Below are 20,192 nucleotides of genomic sequence, written 5' to 3' on the forward strand. Positions count from 1 at the left end.
CATTGCTGGCAATTATAATTTTGTTAGAAAGTTAACAAAGTCTGAATCTTAGTTTATTAATTAAATTAATTTCATGGTTAAGTTACAGAAATTCGTTCCTTTAAGCGGTAAATTTCGGCACGTATGTTTAGCGGACGTATGGCTAGCACCATCCGCTTTAAGCGGTAAATTTTTTCATGCATGCCTAAACTATGGACCATGGACCTTAGCTGTAGTCTAAGAACCATCGCTAGAAAACCTGATTAAAAAAAACTGCATTCAAATCGGTCCACCTGTTTAAGAGCTACGGTGCCACAGACAGACACACACAGAGACACACAAACACACATAGTGGTCAAACTTATAACATACCCCTCTTTTTGCGTCGGGGGTTAAAAATGTCTTCTTAGCGCTACACTTACGTGGCGCGAGTTGTACCGCTACTGTGTTTCTTTTTGATGGCCTTATTTGGATGACTTATGCGCTGCTATCAAGGCAGGTGAGATAAAATGGCGAGTTTGCGTCGCTGCTGCTGTGCAGAATCGATTGAGCACGCAGATTACTTCGAGGCCTCGCGGGTTTGCGAGGAGGCATTGCAATACCTACTTCCTTTTGTTCCACGTCGTTACCTATCAAGTTACTGCCTAGATAATTTGTTTTTTATATTCGACTTTACAGCCGTGTTGGTCTAGTGGTTTGGCGGGTTAGATCATTTCCCCAAAATCGTTATTTATTACTATACTAGGAGTAAAATTTCCATACGGTTTTTTTCCCAAATGTTTTTGTCCCTACTATAATAGTTTTTTACTTGAGCTCATTTCCACAATCGCGTTTTTTCCCCAATTTTATTTGATGCAGAAACGGTGTCGACGGAGCTCCGCTATCGCGGAGCTCCTACTTTTGTGCGGTTTTCCCATCATACTCGTGTGTTTTTGTGTCGATTAAAATTGGGAAAAACGCGATTATGAAAATAAGCTTCAGTAAAAACATTGGGAACAAATGAGAATGGTAATTTTGCTATTTGAAAATATCGATTCTACTAGTAAATTGATCTAATTAACTCAAACAGAGACCGTAGCACAAATATCTGTTACATAAAATAACAACAACTAGAAGAGAGAGCTGAAACAATCCGTTTGTTTTTTTGCAGTTTGCAAATTTACACATTGGTTTGTTTTCCTGTTTATTGATGGTGTATGTCGGCGGCCATCTTGGACAGTAATACAAGCCCCGTAATCAGAGTAGGTTAATTGAACCGAAGCTATGCGAATTGTTTTTGACGATTTGGCAAAGATTAAAGCAGGTGTTATAGTACATATTTGAGTATTTACAAGAAACAAACTCAATCATTGTAATACAAGTTAGACTAGTGAATTTCAATACAGAAATGTAAATGATTGGATAGTTAATGGGGGAATTTAATAGCGTGGCCCCGTAGTCATGGGCGGCTGCGATTGCTTTCCATCAGCTGCATGACAGTTTGCGCCCTTGCCCCTGTGACCTGTCTTATAAATAAACTAGCCGTTACCCGCGACTCCGTCCGCGCAGAATTCGTTATCCCGCGGGAACTATGCAATTTTTCGGGATGAAAACTATCCTATGTCCTTATCCGGAACTCAAACTATCTGTATACCGCATTTCATCTAAATCGGTTCAGTGGTTTCAACGTGTTGATGTAACAAACATCTAAACCTTCAAACATCTTCACAAACTTTCACATTTATAATATTAGTAGGATAAAGCAATCCTTTCCATTGTTACAGAATTATCAACGCCAGCCAATCAGAAGACTGAATATACATGCTATGTAGGATTATACACAACAAAACATTCCAACACGACCACGCGGCATGCGTGACTGGCGGCCATCTTGAAGCGTAGACAAAATGGCGGTACCGAGGCCGGCGCAGGAGGGGGTCGACGAGGCGGAGGAGAAGCTGTTGGAGGGGAAACAGGTGCTGGTGGTGCCGGCGCAGGAAGACGGAGGGCTCGTGTCCGTCAAGTCTTCCAAGAAAGGTAAGTTGTTGCTTTTGTAATTTCTATCCTCCTTGGTCCTGACGTTTTTTAACAAACTTAGTGCTTAAGACTTAAGACCTAGACGTGGTTGACCTGCTTTGTTATCTTGGATATTATTTCAATATTCTTAGAATTCTTTATTCAATGAACAATTTGTACTTTATAAAGTACATTTGGCCGTTATTCTTAATGTTAATTAGTCCTTTATAAAGTACGCGAGGACCCAGGGCCCAGGAGGCTATTGTAGACTAGATGTTGTCCACGAAGAATTCGTTTATGGCTACATTCTCCTCGGAAATTACCCAATTTTCCGGGATGAAACCATCCTATGCATGCATGGGCGTACCGGTTTTGGCAAGGGGAGAGCAGCTGCCTCCCTAGAAATTATATGTTTTATAATATGTATTATGCGTTGACTTTTGAAAAAACCTCGCAAGCCACGAAGTGTGAATGTCAAGCTATAAGCGTGGGGGATCCGACCTAAAATGTGACTTGCATTGCACCCCTGGGCCACCACCCCTGGGCCAGTAGCTGGGTATGCCCTTGATTTAATACCCTTAACAGAGGTTCCCAAACTTTTTTCGTGTAACGCCCACTTTGAAAATCAGTTATTTTGTACCGCCCCCCATTTTATTTCACTTTAAAAACCTCAATAACACATTAGTCTCGCCTAATGAAGGCACAAAAGTGAAGATTTTTTTCTGGGCCCCTTACCGCCCCCCTTAGGCCTCCAGCGCTCACAAGGGGGCGTTATCGCCCACTTTGGGAAAGACGCTACTGCTAACACTATCTCTCCAAAGAGGCGTGAAGTGGTAACAAAGTCAGACAGAAAGAGCTACTTTCGCACTTATAATATAGGTAAGGATGAATATAAATAAATAAATAATAAATAAATGTTACGGGACAATTCACACCAATTGACCTAGTCCCAAAGTAAGCTTAGCAAAGCTTGTGTTATGGGTACTAAGCAACGGATAAATATAATTATATAGATAGATACACACTTAAATACATAGTAAAGACCCGAGAACAGACATTCGTATTTTTCATACAAATATCTGCCCCGACACGGGAATCGAACCCGGGACCTCAAGCTTCGTAGTCAGGTTCTCTAACCACTAGGCCATCTAGTCAATATCTATGTAGTATCTACATGTTCCTATCCAAAGCTGTGTATATGAGCTGTACTGTGCTGTGCTATAAGCTATAAGGATGTATGAACAGAACCATTCTACGTGCAACGATTGAAACCGCTCTAAGATCTATCTTAGGAGTTATGAAAAGAAAAGTTTTGATGGGAACTAATACATTTATTTGTTACATTAGAAGTATAAACAGTATAGTTAGAGTACTAATCGACAATTTAAAAAAAACGTGGTTTTTTTCTAATAGAAAGTTTACCAAGGAACTCGTTAGAGATATTTTCATTTGGCATACATTTGGTCCAAAGATTGCAAACCTTATCAATTCCCTTTATTTTATTAATTTAATACAAAAGTATACGTAGGTTTTAGGTACCGTATAATTTCTTTTAGTAAATAATATGTGTGTGTAAAACGACGTGAAAAAGAACCAAAGAACTACAAACTAACGAAACTGTAAAATCACTTACAATTTTTTTAAATAAACGTTTTTAATTTGTGGCTGCATGTCAGTCTTGTGTGTTGACAGTCATATAACCAACTATTTTTTTCTCTGTATAATGAGGGTAGTTAGTATATTTCAAAGTGTCTTTGGATGTGAAGCGGCCGAGCAATTGTTGAAAATAATTATATTATTATATAAATTGTGATATTTAATGATTAAGTGTTAATTTAGTGTTAATTAATCATTAAAATGAATACGAAACAAGGAAAACCTAAGTATAAGAAGTTGAAGAGTGAGTATAGCTTTGATAGTTTCTAGGTTCGGTTTGGTTTGCGAAAAAAATATTTTTTATATAGCGTGGCAGGGAAAACTGATATGAAACACTCATCGCGGTTGGCATACAAATCCCATCCCATTACTGGGCACAGGCCATACGAATTGCAGAATTACGCACGCTTATATTATTTAATATGAGAGTGAGAGGGACGGTACGATGCGAACTTCGATTTAAGAATTTCGAAGTAGCTCCCCAGGCCTCGATCACGTTTTAATATATTCGTTTATTCATAGGGTAAATATCCAAAATTACTCTAAAAAGTCGTCGGGCGCGACGGGAGACTACGTTGGCGAACACGGGGTATAGGTAATGCCACCACCAGTGACCACGCAGTGGTCACGCACACAAGAATATGTCATACATGACACATGTGATTACACGTAATACGTATATGTAATGGCAGCGAGATTTTCACTCATTCATTTCATTCATTCTCCTTTTATGAAATCAGTTCTTCACGTACTGCGTGTGGTAATGGTAATCATTCACTTCAACTCTCGTGGCACTACCTATAAGGTGCGGGGCAGCGGGAGGGAATTCACTGAGGCGGATAGATGTTTTTATCCAATATAGCGAGTAGGTAATCCAGAAGTAAGATTTTTTTTATTACACGCAATTTTGTTGACTGTACTTTTTGTACAATGTCATCCAAACTAGATTTTCGTACCAAATTTCAAGTCGATGCTATTAAACGTTGAGGAGTTACGGACTGCGGAGACGATCGAATTTTCACTACCAGATTAATGTATCGTCACCGGACTTACTCGTACAATATGCCAAATTTCACGTCAATTCGACCACTGGAAGTGGTTCAAAAATTAACTTGCAAGATTTGACCCAAAAACAAGAATACAGCTCGTTGAGTTTCTTAACGGGTTCTTTTCAACAGAGGTTTTCGAAAACGTGGTATTTTTTGACGGGAGCGCCTAAGTTCGTATACTCTTCGCAAGTTATACCGTAATTTTTGTCCGAATCATCGTTAGTCATAAATTTCTGAATTTTTTAAATGGTATAGGTTAGGTTTGTCTTATAACAATTCTGAACAATTATTGGATTCAGAGAAAAAAGAGTTATGACAAACGATCATTCTCACAACATTACATTGGACTTTCGATAAGTATGCGAGTCGATATGGACCCATTTTTTGACATTCATAAGTGCTTCTTATAACCTAAATTTATATTAAATATAATGACCCAGATAACTCACGTCTTAAATCGAGTTTAGCTCTCGAGCTACGGATTAGCCCGAAACATGTCGAGCTAAACTCGATTTAAGACGTGAGTTATCCGGGTCATTATATTTAATATGAGTGAATCTCACGGTAGTTTCATGTTCAAAACCTAAATTTAATAGATATTTTGACTGTGACTTTACGTCACAAACGATCAGTCTTACATCCCCCTCCTTGTGACACTCATTGTTATCCCCCCTTTTGAATGTGTGTGTAACTTATGAATGACCCGATATTTGCTTGCAATATTTGTAACAAACAAAGAAACCAAGGGAAGTTTATGCACCAGTTATTGTTTTAGGACTAGCCGTACAGTATTCTAGTAATAACCGCTTGTAACCGGTTGTTCCGTATGTTTGTCACCGAGCAACCGGATCGCAGGAAACTATCGTGTACACATGGCCACAATGAGGATTCGCTAGAATCGGACTGTCTCTTGTCAGCTGTTGATTTGTTGGCTGAATGAACTTTGTCAATGCACAATCACAAACCACACCACACCCTTATCTAATAGTACATACATATACATAATAACTCAGTGGTTGGATCGCGTTAGGTAACTCTGAGAGTAAAAAACAAATAGTTATTTCTATATATAATACATAAATTCATACTTCCATATCCTTACTAATATTATAAACGCGAAAGTGTGTGTGTTTGTGTGTATGTTTGTCCGTCTTTCACGCCGGAGCGACGGATCGACGTGATTTTTGGCATAGAGATAGTTTATGGGCCCGAGAGTGACAGGCTACTTTTTATCCCGGAAAAATGCACAGTTCCCGAGGGACCAGCGCGCGATAACCGAATACCACGCGGGCGGAACCGCGGGCGAAAGCTAGTAAAATATAAGAAACCCAGTTACACGTATGCTAACCCCGATACTAGGCGCTTGTCCCGTGGGGTGAATGATAAGGTTTGCAAGAAATAATTAATTAGCTGTTGTTGGCAACCATGTTTAGGGAACAAAAAGAAAAAAGTTCAATATCTCAAAAACGGCTAAACCGATTTTGATGAAACCTGTCTAAATACATCGCTAGAAAACCTGATTTCAAATAAAAAAAACGTTTTCAATCGGTCCACCCATTTAAGAGCTACGGTGCCACAGACAGACAGACAGACACACATAGCGGTCAAACTTATAACACCCCTCTTTTTGCGTCGGGGGTTAAAAAAGCTCGAGTTCGTATTCTCAGTTGGTGTTAGTGTCCCGTGATGTTTAAATTTATTTTTTATATTTATTTTCAGGGTGTATCCATATTAATATTAACATGTAACAGTAATGGCATTTAAGAATATAGCTCATTCTTTCCGAGCTCTGCCTTCGGATGCAACACCTCGGCTAAACAGTTTACTGTATACAACCTTTTCCATAGTTTTCACTGGCGTTACTTAGGGATTTTGATGATGGATGATGATGACGTTGATGACCGTATTCACTGTTGTCCTATTATGACGTTTTCTCCTAATACATGTTCAGTCGAACCATTTGATCCCTGATCCCTGACCCACTGTTGAACGTTCTCACAGTAAGTGTCATAATAAATTCGCTTGTCAAGCAATGCGTGGTCACGAATCAGTTGGTTCGATAGTGCTTAAGGCATTTAAAACAAAGACTCGCGCGCAACAGACAGCTTCACCCCTCCATCATAAGGATAAGACTTAATTTGCGATTATTTAGAAGAAGCTGCAGCAAGGATGCGCAAAATTGATCAGTAGCACGCGAAAATTAGAAGTGCACGTGCCGTTGATGTGTTTATTGGAAATGATTTGAACGCAGGCTTAGTGTGAATTGTTTTTGTGTGCGCGGTAAATTAAAAAAGGTTTCTGATGGCTGCAAAGACAGGTGCGGAGTTTCACTTCTGGTAGTGTCTATTCTTATGCTGTAACCATGGGCGTAGCCAGCCATGGGCTCAGAGTGGGGCAGCAGTTTTAAATAATAATATGTAACTAGCAAGCTTTTAGTTAGTACCTAGATAATTTATTTTTTTAGGTTTGGTTAGGTACCTTTCAGGTCAGAGCCAGGGTGGGGCAAACGCCCCGCCCGGCCCCACCGTGGCTACGCCCATGGCTATAAACCCACCAGTCTTTATTAAATCTAACTAATCCGTCAGTAAGATTATTAGAAAATATTGGAGACGTTTGTTTACTTTTGTCAATTAAATAAAAAAATATGAATATATAGCCAGCTAAGTTTTTGCGTTACTAAAATAAATGAATATCAATAATAAATATCATGGGACACTTGACACCAATTGACCTAGTCCCGAACTAAGCAAAGCTTGTACTATGATGGATACTATGCTTGTACTGGACACAGCTGTTTTAAATTAATTAATTAATTATAATATTAGTGTAATAAGTAATAAAAACATTACAAACTGTTTAATGTTTAACAAATTCAAAATTCAAATTCAAATGATTTATTCAGTAAATAGGCCGCAATGGGCACTTTTACACGTCATTTATTTAAACTACCAGCGCTTTCGGAAAGACCATCATTGCCAAGAAGAATGCGCCGCAAGAAACTTGGAAGAAAGTCATTTTTTCATAATAATATAATTACAAATAAAATACTTAAAAACTATATTATACAATTAAAGAAAAAAAAATACAAAAAATAATAATAATAAAAATACAGGGAAAAATAAGTGTTCGCGTAAAAAAGTATCATCGTACAACACCTGTACATCTCAAAGTAAAATCTCGGCGGCGGAGTAACGTCAGTGCAACGGACAATGTTCAAATATGCAACGTAAAAAAGGGAAGTATTGTCTTCTATAAACCTAAATAAATTACATTAGGGTGTTAAATAGCTGGCGCGCGGCTATGAATGGGGAGCTTTACAGACTGCAATGCAGGATAATGAATAGATTTCTTTTTCCCTGAATGGCAACACTGGCATAGATAATGGATCGCTCGTTCTTGGCTCGAAATTCGAACTTGTGATTTTATTTTGCTTAATATACAAAATGTACACATCCAATATCATATTTTCTCAAGTTTATCGCGATTCCCAAGGTCAAAGAATCGAATTGCTTTAAAATTCCAGAGAAATAATGCGTTGTTTGGGAGAAACGTGTCAAAATGGTGTTTTAGAGCGCCATCCTGCTCTGTCTCATTTTTTTTGTCCCGCTCTGGCGGTTCACTTTTATAGTTTAAATACACGTTTAAAATAAATGTATGCTAATAAATCATTATAAACTTTATTCGTTTCGGTATAAACTTTTGAAAATTCACTATTCATATTATTTTAATACTATAAATTTTTATATATGACTGCAAATGTCAACTGGCCAAATCGGGCTTAAGGTGGCCAAAACCGGTACTTCTGCCCCCTAGTTAGTTTTCAAATCTGGGTTAATTTGTTGGCGAACTTACCGGCAGGGTATTCTGACCACAGCTTAAAACATGTCCTAAATATATGAATGTAAGTCCTATGTAAATCCTGTTGTTCCAGCATACGTTTGTTTAATTTTTGTCCATAACTCGTACACGTGGGCTCCAGCCTTGGACGAGCGCCAGAAAAGGTCACTGTTACAAGAACCTATGTTATTATAATTAAGGAAGTTAAATGCGACCCTGTGCTGCTCGCAACGAGACTTATTGTGGAATGAACTGGGCGGAATTTAGATTGTTAATATCGTATGCAAAGTCGATATTAATAACTAAAGTGCAGTTGTTTTGGGAATTTTCCGTTTCCAAGAAAATGTTTAATAATTAGCTCGTGCCCACAGCCTTACTCCAGACCTTCTTTACTATTATTAGTAATAATAATTCATTTTCATTTATTCACCTTATACTTATTATTATTCATCATCATCATCATCATCAGCCGGACGACATCCACTGCTGAACAAAGGGCTCCCCCTTAGAACGCCACAATGAACGACAACTCGCAACTTACATACACCGGTTGCCCGCAACTCTCACGATGTCGTCAGTCCCCTGGTAGACCTGCCAATGCTTTGTCTTCCGGTTCGTGTTTGCCACTCGAGGACTTTTCTCCCCCAACGGTTATCTGTCCTTCGAGCGATGTGGCTCGCCCATTGCCACTTCAAACTTGCATATTTTCGTATTCCGGACGAATTTCCGTATTCCGGATTCTATCGCGCAAAGAAATTCCTAGTATAGCTCTCTCCATAGCTCGTTATTATTAATTTATTATTATGTTGTCGGATTTTCTTAGTCCTTGTAATGTCCTTGAATGCCATAAATATGAAAATAACTCTTTATAACCTAATATTTTATTTTCTATGTGACTTAAAATGAAAACGTGAAAAATAGCTCATCCAGAAAAGTGTCAAAATAGCCAGTTGTCTATTTATAGATGGCTCGTTTCCAAAAAACGCATGACTCTAAACGTGATACTAACCTGAAATTACAGACCAGATAAAAAGTAGGTAAAAAAAAACAAACGCAAGGACTTGGTGTTCTTGGCCCCTAAGGCGACTCACCAAAAAAAAAAACATACCAAGAAGAACGTTCAAAAACAGCAGTATCGATTTAGAAAGTTATTAAGGAAACGTACACAGTAAAGGATAACATTGTACTCCTCTTTTAGTTCTGTGGTTCTTAGAATCAAACTGAGTCAGACAAGCTGGCTTAACCTGAATGACTCCCGGACTGGCACTGCGGCCAGCTTCAAAGGCCCGCTTCATCAGCTTCTCAATCTTGGCTCGCTGCCTAGACATACGTCGGTAATGTAACCAAACACGTCACAATGCAGAAGGTTTCTTTAACAGACTAGTTGCTGCTATGCTATCGTGAGGTCGTGAGGTTCGGCATTATCGTGGGGTTGCAATTTTGATAAGTATGCAGGGTTCAAAGATTGTGTACACTACAAGAGCGGTTTCGCACTAAATACAACGACCCGAATGTATGAAAATACTTTCCGGAGTAGTTGTAGAATTATTTGTATGGCAGTTTACGTACTACCTCTAAATTCGATTTCCGTTATCCGATTTCACCATTCAAATAATTATACGACTACCTATACTCCACTCCGGACCGTTTTTTTACGGATTCCGATCGTTGTATTTTTTGGGAAACCGCTCTTAGTGTGCACAATTTTCGCTTTCTTTCTTTAATTTGAAACAGTTTTACATTTCAATAAAAATACATACATTTTGGATGTCGCAATTAATAAGGTAGACAAAAAAGTAGAGATGAAAAAATAAATAATACAGAATTAGTTTTCATATTTAAGCATTTTGCGTCAAAATTCTACAATTACTAAGAAATAAGAAAGCACCATTGTCGATTGATTTCTGCTCTTCATCGTCCGTGAATACTAATCCCGAACATTCGTCTTCAGAGACAGAGTCTTGATAATCGACAGTTCAATTTTACCAGGGTTAAAAAACTAATACCACTCTACGTAGATGATTGTATCGTTCTAGCGACTACTGTTATTCTAATTTGAATATGAATTATTTGATACGGGATGTAGGCAGTAATTACTTTAATAACCTCCCGATATTTCCATGCGTTGTATGTAATTGTATGTATTGGTGTTATAATAATTACCGGTAAAATGTCGAATTTGCGGTTGGATATTAATATTGTGTTAAGTAGACCGACTGTTGCGTTGAATATCGGGAAGTCATTAAAGTTAATAGGTATGTTATGGTTTATATCTCGTACGTAACAAATATATCTAATTTAATTAACCGTGAATCATTAAAAACTGTTGTTTTCTTGTCCACAGTAAAACTCCCGGAAGATGAGACCCCGGCGGTGGGCGGCGGCCGGTTCACGATCGGCCCGGCACCGGAACGGGACTGGGAGATGGTGCCGCCGGACGGCCGGTGGGGCTGGTTCATTCTCGTAGGTAATCCCAGAAGAATAACTTAAATTTTAGCTTAAAGCTTTGTCGTCCCTGTTTACTTTAGCGTTTTTACTAATATTTGCAATGGTGGGTGTTTGTTATATCACTCCATATCCCGGTGTTCCCGTCCACAGCATCCCAACCCCATAGCCAATTCCACGTCGCTTCGGGGACCAGTAATGCTCGACCCTATACTGCTCAGCCATCACTGTACGACCTGATAATACGAACTCATTTTGGATTAGAATTATCAAGTCGTACAATATTAGGTCGTGCATTATTAGGGAGTCCAAATTTTTGCTCGGCCTGTTAATGCTCGACCTGTTATTGTAAGTCGTTATAATCGGAATCCAATCGAATCGAATGACCATAGTTTTGTGTTAGGTTGTGTTAGGTCCAATTGTGACGACCAAATTAAGTTATTTTCTATTAAATTTATTAATATTCGGTGTACACGAAGAACATAATCAATCTTGCGAATCGATTGCTTGCTGTCAAAAGTGTGCTCTGATTATTAGGTCGTACAAAATCAGGTTGTCCAATAGCACCCTGAACATTATCGGTACAGGGTGATAAAGCTCGACCCGTGTTCCAAGTGACATGTGATTGAATTATCAGGTCGTACAAAATCGGTCGAGCATTGTCCAGGTCGTACAATAACTACACCCGTCGCTTCCTACCTGGCAATACTTTGGCAACTGTGGAGGGCTGTCTGTTAGCACATCCTCTTGGTGTATTGGTGTGTCTTGGTGGGGTACAGACTTCCATAGATGTGACAATTTTATTTATTATTTATATTATATATGGTACCAAAAGCTGTTGGCTTCGACCCTATCACTGCCTGAACAATCGTGCAAGTTGCATTACATTAGGTGGTCGTAAAGCCAGCGAGTTTGTAGTGGTCAATTAAGCGCCGCTATGCAACTTGCACGATTCTTTTTGCAGGTGTAAATTCGGCTTAAGGATTAGAAGTTGAAGGTTGAAGATGATGATGATGTGTGTTCCAGGAGCAACGCTAGTGAACATCCTCATTCCGGGTACGATCAAGTCGTTCGGCGTGCTGATGGTGGAGTTCAACGACGTGTTCCAGTCAAGCGCGTCCGCGTCGAGCGGCATCGTGGCGCTCTGCTATTTCCTCTACAGTAGCTTAGGTTGGTACATCAGCGATCACTGACTTGTGAACCATTTTTTTAGGGGGTTAATTTTTTTACGGGGAGGGATGTGTTGCGAGGAATGCGTTTATGGGGCTGGATTCTCACCGCGCACTAAGGGTTCCTACATTATCTATCGACGCAAAAAAAAGAAAAAACTAAGTTGTTGTCCATGTAATAAGATTTACAAAACTAGCTGTTGGCCGCGGCTTCGCCCCGTTGTTTTTTCGCTCTTATTGCGTAGACATAAAGCTTTTTTCTATCGACTTTTGCCGATTCCGCGTCGTTAAATCTATGTATAGGTGATTATACCTAAATATTCTGTGAATATTTGAAGCGTGTACCGTTGCCGTTATTAATATCAAGCAGCTCACGTTTGTTGTATGGAGCCTTAAATACTGTTTTTAGTATTGTTGATAGGGCCACAATATACATAATCTGTGAAAATTTCAAGTGTCTAACTGTCAAGAGATAGAGCCCAGGGACAGACGGACGGACAGATCTCATAACGTCGCGGGTGAGCTAAGTATTTGTTTTAGTTCATTGGACCTCCGCAAAGTAACGCCTGATTCAATTTATTTACAAAACTTTATCTTATCTTCTCTGACGTTCCAGGGCCGATATCCTCGATCCTGTCGGTCAAGTGGTCGTACCGCACGGTGACGCTGATCGGCGGTAGCCTGGCGGCGTTCGGGATGATCTTCAGTAGTTGGGCGTTCTCGATCAGCTATCTGTACTTTAGGTAAGGACTAGGGGCTGAGGAGCTAAAGTAAGTTTGGACTGGAAACCAGCGCTGTGGCGGCACTGCCGGTCAGGGCCTCCTATAGAAGCCCTGTGATGTGCGAGGAATGTGTTTAATGATACCAGATGGTACATCTGATAGCATGGTGTACGGTTGTGTTACTCTGAAGATGTGTGCTCTGGTTGAGTTCGAAACGAGTCGGTGTGGTGTGGTGATGGTGATAGATGGTTTGTGTGTGTTCTTACAGTGTGGAGGTGGCGGAACTGCATAAACACGCATATTTTGCATAATCTTAACTATCATAAGGTCGCGGGTGAGCAAGGAAATTCTTTTAGTTCATTGATATGGACCTCCGCAAAGTAACGCCTGATTCAATAAATTAGGAATGTGTTTGTCATGAACCAATAGAAACGCTTCATTTACCTATCCTTGCTCAGCGCATCTCTAGTGGAAACAGCTCGGCGGAGTGAGGTTTTTGTCAGTGGCGATCCTTACATAGAAGCCCAAAAGCCGGGCTTGCCTTATAAACCGAACAACGTCCAAACGAGAAAAAAACTTGTAATAAAATCACTTTAATAATTTAGCGCGCTTTATTTTACGTAAAATATTAAGAATTGCATAAGTAATCCGCGGCATGGCTAGTGGCGCTGATTGCGATCGGCGCCGGCGCGGCGAGTCTACGCGGCGATAGTGACGTACGTTGTAAATAGCATGACATCTCGCTCGCTCTCGTGGGCTTTTACGTTGCTTCCAAAAGCTCTCTTCATACTTAGGAAAACGTTAGTTTTGCAAATATCTATCTACCGCACATTGTTCGTTTATTTGAAAGAGCCCTCGCACCGCTCAGTTACCTCGCACATGTCTAGTGGCAACGCAGCCTAACTCACAGAGGACGCTGAATAAATAAAAAAAAAAATAGCAACCCTTTGCGGAAGAATTTTTAATAGTATTTGTTTTCGGGTAGTACCCGGGTCTCGTTTTTTGGACTTACATATTTTATTACAGTAATAAATAAAAATATTTTTGGTAAAATTTTCATTGACTTCTCTTATTTCTTGTTGACTGTACTTGTATTGTCACCCAAACTACATTTGCATACCAAATTAAAAGTCGATGCCATTAACCGTTGAAGAGTTCCGTCGTGTGGAGATGATCCTGGCGTTACCAGGATGTCACTACCAGATTATTGTATTGTCACGCAATTTACATAAGTATTTATACCAAATTTCAAGTCAATCCAACTACTGGAAGTTGGTCGAATTTAACTTTCAAGATTTGATTATAGACAGACAGACAGACAACGGGACAGGTGAAACTAAATAAAAGCTTGTAGGTAATAAATATCTTGTCCCATGATGTAAATGTCTATTAGTCTAGTTGGTCTATTAGTCTCACGGCTGTTTCGTGTTCAAAGGCGTATCTGTAACTAACATTTGTGACTTTTACAGAGAAAAGTTTTTTTTGCATCTTTTTTTTATTTTTTTGTAAAGCTTCGGCGCCATGGTGGGCGCGGGGGCGGGGCTCGCGTTCCCGCCGACGGTGTACATAGTGACGTCATACTTCGTGCGGCTGCGCGGGCTCGCCAACGGGATCTGCATGTCGGGCTCCGCCTTCGGCTCCATCATACTGCCGCCCGTGCTGCGGTATCTGCTCGAGAGCTACGGATACAAGTAAGTGCTTTGTGACAATCCTGTGTATAGTGATAGTGACCACCATGTACAGAACCCGGCGATAAAGATTGCACAACGGTCTTCGGAAAAAGACAATTGGCTGTTCACGACGATTCCCGAACACTGGCGAGTGACGTTTTATTTCAAATAAATGCACCTTTATGGACTTGATTAGTTTACGTAAAATTAGTGACATGTAAACTTCGGATATCTGTAGAGAGCTGTTGCAACTACTAGAAAAAGAATAATTCCCGCTTTTTCCTTAAGATCCCATCATACAATTTAAAGTTTTGGGGGGTTCCAACAACTCTTTATTATATATTTTCATCTAAATGCGTCCGTACTCTATTGCACCTGTACAACGACTGACAAACGTCACATAAGTAGTGTGACAACGCTCTACGAAGCCGAAATTAGCCGAGTATCTTTTCAAAGACCGATGTGCAATCTCTGTGGCCGGGTGCTGATACGACTAAGCAGAGGCGGCGCAAGGCGTGGGCCACGTGGGCACTGCCCACGGCTTCGCGGTCTAAGGGGCCTCGCGCCTCGAATGGTTCTTGTTATTTCGCACATTTTATTTTTTTTTTACATAAAATAGAACCGACTACAAAAAAACCATGAAAATAATTTTCTACCAGTCTGAAGTCGGTGCCTCAGCACGAGCCAGCAGGAGTGGACTTGTCTACCTCACCTACAACTATACGAGTATATTGGGCTTCAATCACTCCTGCTGGCTCGTGCTGAGGCACCGACTTCAGACTGGTAGAAAAATATTTTCATGGTTTTTTGTAGTTGGTTCTATTTTTTGGTATATTTTTTTCACGCTTTTTAGTGTAAAAGATCTAAGATACAATAGTTTAATGTCAACTGCTCGTCACCTTTTACGAAAAATTGCTTTTTCCGACGCAGAGACGTTCATTATTGAGGAGTCCTGGTGCTTCATCACATCACACGTTCCATTTCACCATATGAATTACGATGAGCTTAAATTGCTTGGCAACTGCGTTAAAGTAATTGAAATTCAACCCGTGAAGTACTTGTTATTGAGTAGTTGCTCCATTGGTCAAATTTGGTCTTCATCATCAGTTCCACTTCACCAAATGATGATTTTCAAGAGCAAATCTTTCCATTCGCATTTTTTCTCTACTATAGTTTTACTGAAGCTTATTTTCACAGTAGCGGTTTTTCCCAATTTGAATCGACACAGACACGGTGTTGACGGAGCTCCGCTCACGTGGAGCTCCTACTCTTGTGTGTTTTTGGACCTTCGGGCCGATGCAAACTTAACGTAACTTAAACCTACCTATGTTTCTGAGTCTATTAAAATGAGAGAAAACGCGATTTTGAAAATAAGCTTCAGTAAAAAGTCATGGTATAAAACGAGATTTTGTCATAAATAATCTAATACCTTTAAACGAGCAATTCTTGTTTGCTTGAATTCCTGATTTTTGTTGATTGTGTTTCACAATCTCGGAAACAGCTCCAACGATTTCGATGAAATTTGATATGTTCGGGGATGACAATTCGCTCTAGCTTGGTCTTATCTCTGGGGTAACGGTTATTATCGAGTTTTAGCCCGAGCAAAGCTCGGTCGCCCAGGCACATAATAAATAATAGTACTACTACGTATAATATGTGGCCCAGGTATAATATGTTAAAAATAATACTTTTATATATAAAGTGGTTTATCTCCACCAGGGGTGCCGTCCTGATCCTGGGCGGCATAATGCTGAACGTGTGGGCGGCCGCGCTGCTGTTCCAGCCCGTGGAGGAGCACATGGTCAGGAAATACAAGGAGCCCGAAGACGAGGAGGACAACCCGCAGGTATGTCTAGCTGCGTGTCGTGCTAGTTCGCCTATTTCACGATAGATGGCGCTTTAATATAAACTAGGGTCAATCAACTTTTTAGTATAGCTTGTTGCCATGGTAACGTCTCCTGAGTTACATTAAGGGGCTGTTTCACCATCCATTGATTAGTGTTATAACTGACGGTTAAATGTGATGCCGTCTCCGTCTATTCGAACAAAACAAATAGAGATGACATCACATTTAACCGTCAGTTAACACTAATCAATGGATGGTGAAACAGCCCCTAAAAGTATGAATTTATGGGCCCCTAAAAATATGGATTTGTACCTACTAAAAGTTAGAAGTTGTGACAGTGACAATAATAACACTAAAAAGTTTTTTGACACACTGTTCAAAAAAGAAGTAAGGGCTACTCGAGTTTCATCGGTAAAATGAAATCAATACGTTTGCGTATTTCTTTGAAAACATAAATTAATGCAAAGTTTTTGTATTGTGTTTTGTATGCATTAATACTATTAATAAATCTATTTTTAAACAAGGAATGTTATAAATAATTATATTTTTTTAGTAATTTTGTTTTACCAACGAAACTCATGTGGCCCTTGTTTTCTTTTGAGTAGTAAAAGTGTGATCGACGCTAATAAAAAAAAAAAAACATTAATTCTGCCAGATGTTAAGCTTAACTATACTTACTGGCGATTTTGGGGAAGTCCCCTACAAAACTGATTAAAACAACCGTTTTTACGCGAAACCATATTTGTTTTTGAATTAACGTAAAACAAAATATCACTACTGATACTATATTGTAAATAATATTTGAAATACACCACTTTTGCTCCGCGTATTTACAGTTATCTCATATTTTATAGGTCTATCGATTTAGTTTTCTTTGAATTTCACCCGTGTTCCTCGTTGACAACCACATTTGGTAACTGGTTATCTTCTAGGAAAAACAATATATTGTAGACGTTGCGTTGGTGATCCCGCTTTGAGATAATTGAAATTCATATAGCTTGCGGGCTTTAATAAGTAATGGAATTAATTGTGTTAATATATGAGGGGCATGGAAAATTTTCGCTCTTCACTTTTTTTTTTTTTTACTTATCAGTTGACCGGTTGCATCTCATCCATCGTATTTATAACGAAAATAAAATTAAATAACATGGTCCCATTTCTACGATTTAGATCACACAAAACAAACATATTTTTTTGTTAAATCGTGTAAAAGCTTGTTATTTAAAAACGCCATGCTTTTGGTTGTTTTTGCTGACAAAAGTTTGCTTCCAGGGTATTCGGGATTACAGTATTTTTGCGGGAATTTACCGGGATAAACGCTTATCTATTTTCCTTTTTTTTTATTGTGTTTCAAGTGTTTTTTGAAAATGAAACCGCGCCTTTATCGGGATCGGCGACACATTAAAGTAAGCAATCCATTTATATTCTATATGTATGTATACACGTCTGTGTGTGTTGTCCTGGATGTATGTGCTGCATGGTATGTTGTTTGACTGAAACTGCTATGACATGATAACTTTTTTTTTATGTGATTCAAAGAATAATTTCAGGGTTTAAATTGGCTTTACGTCCTTAACTCTTGTTCTGGTAACATAACGTTCACGATATACATACGTGTAGTTTACACATTTATGTGCCTGTAGCTTGCATGTTTGGGTCATATTTATAGCCAGCTACTTGCACAAAAATATATAGGTGACATAAATGTGTATTGCGGGCTTTTCTATTGTTATGATCGTTCGACTGTCTTATGTACAACTTTGTTCACTCAGAATCGGCCAATTTAATCAAAAATATATTTACACAACTCGATTTCTGAGATTTCTTCGGAAAGCTGTAGTGCCCTTTGGTATAATTGAGTGTCATGTCATTAAAGTAAAAGTCAACGTCTTGTGTTGCTATTATATTATTATAACTCATTGGTGGCTTTCTTCATTCTCTAAAATATTACTTGAACTTTAAATAATTGATACTTTTATTTATTATTTTTGAGCTTTGAGATTCTTGAATTTATGGGAGTTGGATTAACACGCTTTAAATAGAATCTGTTGCACGTGTATTAAACCTTATAATAGTTATAATTATAAGGCATTAAATTCCAAAGGGCGGTGTAAAAGAGAGCTACTTCAGCTTTCTCTTTGCTCGTTAATCTGGTTATGTAATAGACAATGCGACTAAATAACGAATTACACCAATAACATTCGCGATCTTGAAGTCTCATTAAAGCGAATGCCACACTATTTTTACTGTTCCGACAGGTTTCTTGAATTGATGCAAATTTGCGAATTTTGACAACTTTTCTGGAAATCATTATGTCGATTGGGGTATGAGTCACTTACAAATTTCTAAGGAATCCATATACAATCTCCAACCGTGCCTCAGCCAAAGAACTTCTGTCGGAACATGGCGCACCATTTTAGATTGGAAATAAATGTATTGAATTAAATTTAAATTAGCACTAAGTTGTTGCACTGTGCATTTTGTTTTACGGTAACTTGCAGCAAAACATGAAATCTAGCTTGTGTATTAAACACAGTTTAGTTTTGACAAATTGTGCGGAACTGTCAGATTTAGCCAAGTTTAACAACAATTTATGAGATCATTTTGCCACACGCATATCGTCACTACTTAAAAAAAAACCTCTTATCTATCCTCGTATATATATATATTAATTCTATCTGTTATGATTATTGATTAAGAGGTAAACAGTCGTTTTTGCTGCAAGTGATCATTAATACCACTTTAATTTTCCAATTTTAATCACTTTTCCAACTAACCCTCATAAGCGGCCGTAGTTTCATTTTCAAAACCACTAGGCGGTATGCTAATATATTAATAAAAAAGACAATTACAACCTTTGACCGCCACGGTCAGCCATAGCCGGCAATTATTTTTTTCTGAAAATCGTGCGCCACGAAATGCCGACATGGCCACTATGGCACTTTTTTCAGCTGTCGTGTTTTACCGACCGTGGCGGTCAAAGGGTTAAGGACTGGTTGAAAGTAAAACGAAGCGATAAGTAATCTATAAATACAGAAAGTAACTGTATATATGATAATAGGTACCTAATTTATAGTTAGACGCCTCGTGCTGGGCACGGGCTTCTTTCAATACAAAGAAAGCTAGGTACGATTTTTTTTTCAAGTTCAAATGTAGTGTAAAAAGCACGTTTTGCGTTTTTTAGTAAACCGCGATGTAATTTTCATTCTAAGAACTTTATTCCGACGTTATCTAACAATACAGACAAACAGAAGTTAAACTCTGTGAAATAGTAATTTTGATTTAGTTTCTTTAATCATTTGGGTGAGACTCTTTCCCGGCCCGGATAACACCGACATGGAAATACCGGTTCTGTTTTTTGTGTACACGCCCATAGAAACTGACAGGAGCTTCTATGGGCGTGTACACGAAAAACAGGGTCGGTATTTCCATCCCGGTATTATCCGGGCTTCAAATTTAGTATATTATTTTTCCCTAAGTTGACACTGTTATTGAACTAATTTGGTATCGAATTTAAAATTAATAAGTACCTTTTACGCAACTGGTTGCGAAATACGTAATTAGAATTACATTAATTACGTACACAATTTCGCAGGTAGATGTTTCAATTTAAGTTCCTTAAATAACCATGATAGTAACAAATCTATTTTGTACAGGAAAGTGATTATTGTTGCAAATATTTTGGGTGTTGCTAATTAGGACTAAAAAATATGGTCCGACTATGCTGTGATTGTACACCACAAAAAATCATATATATTTTACAAATTCAAAATTACCTTCGGATTTTTCTCTTTCAAGTGCAGATAATAAATTGGGTCATTTTA

The 20,192-nt window shown here is 38.7% G+C and overlaps 1 protein-coding gene across 4 annotated transcripts in view; it reads left to right on the forward strand.

The window, feature by feature from the left end:
* The window catches only part of hrm (solute carrier family 16 member hermes), a 55,968-nt gene that overhangs the window by 23,936 nt on the left and 11,840 nt on the right, over nt 1-20,192 (forward strand). For 3 of the 4 annotated variants that reach the window (XM_074110649.1, XM_074110651.1, XM_074110650.1), the window contains exons 2-7: nt 1,743-1,995; nt 10,861-10,983; nt 11,988-12,131; nt 12,747-12,873; nt 14,364-14,543; nt 16,242-16,368. In XM_074110649.1, the coding sequence (XP_073966750.1) occupies nt 1,866-1,995; nt 10,861-10,983; nt 11,988-12,131; nt 12,747-12,873; nt 14,364-14,543; nt 16,242-16,368 (831 nt within the window). In that variant the 5' untranslated portion in view covers nt 1,743-1,865. Of the gene's footprint in view, nt 1-1,742; nt 1,996-3,743; nt 3,875-10,860; nt 10,984-11,987; nt 12,132-12,746; nt 12,874-14,363; nt 14,544-16,241; nt 16,369-20,192 lie in introns of those variants that run through there. The other variant, XM_074110652.1, reaches the window with a different exon arrangement.

This window comes from Choristoneura fumiferana, chromosome 30 (assembly GCF_025370935.1).
Source record: "Choristoneura fumiferana chromosome 30, NRCan_CFum_1, whole genome shotgun sequence".
In the NCBI taxonomy this organism is placed as follows: domain Eukaryota; kingdom Metazoa; phylum Arthropoda; class Insecta; order Lepidoptera; family Tortricidae; genus Choristoneura; species Choristoneura fumiferana.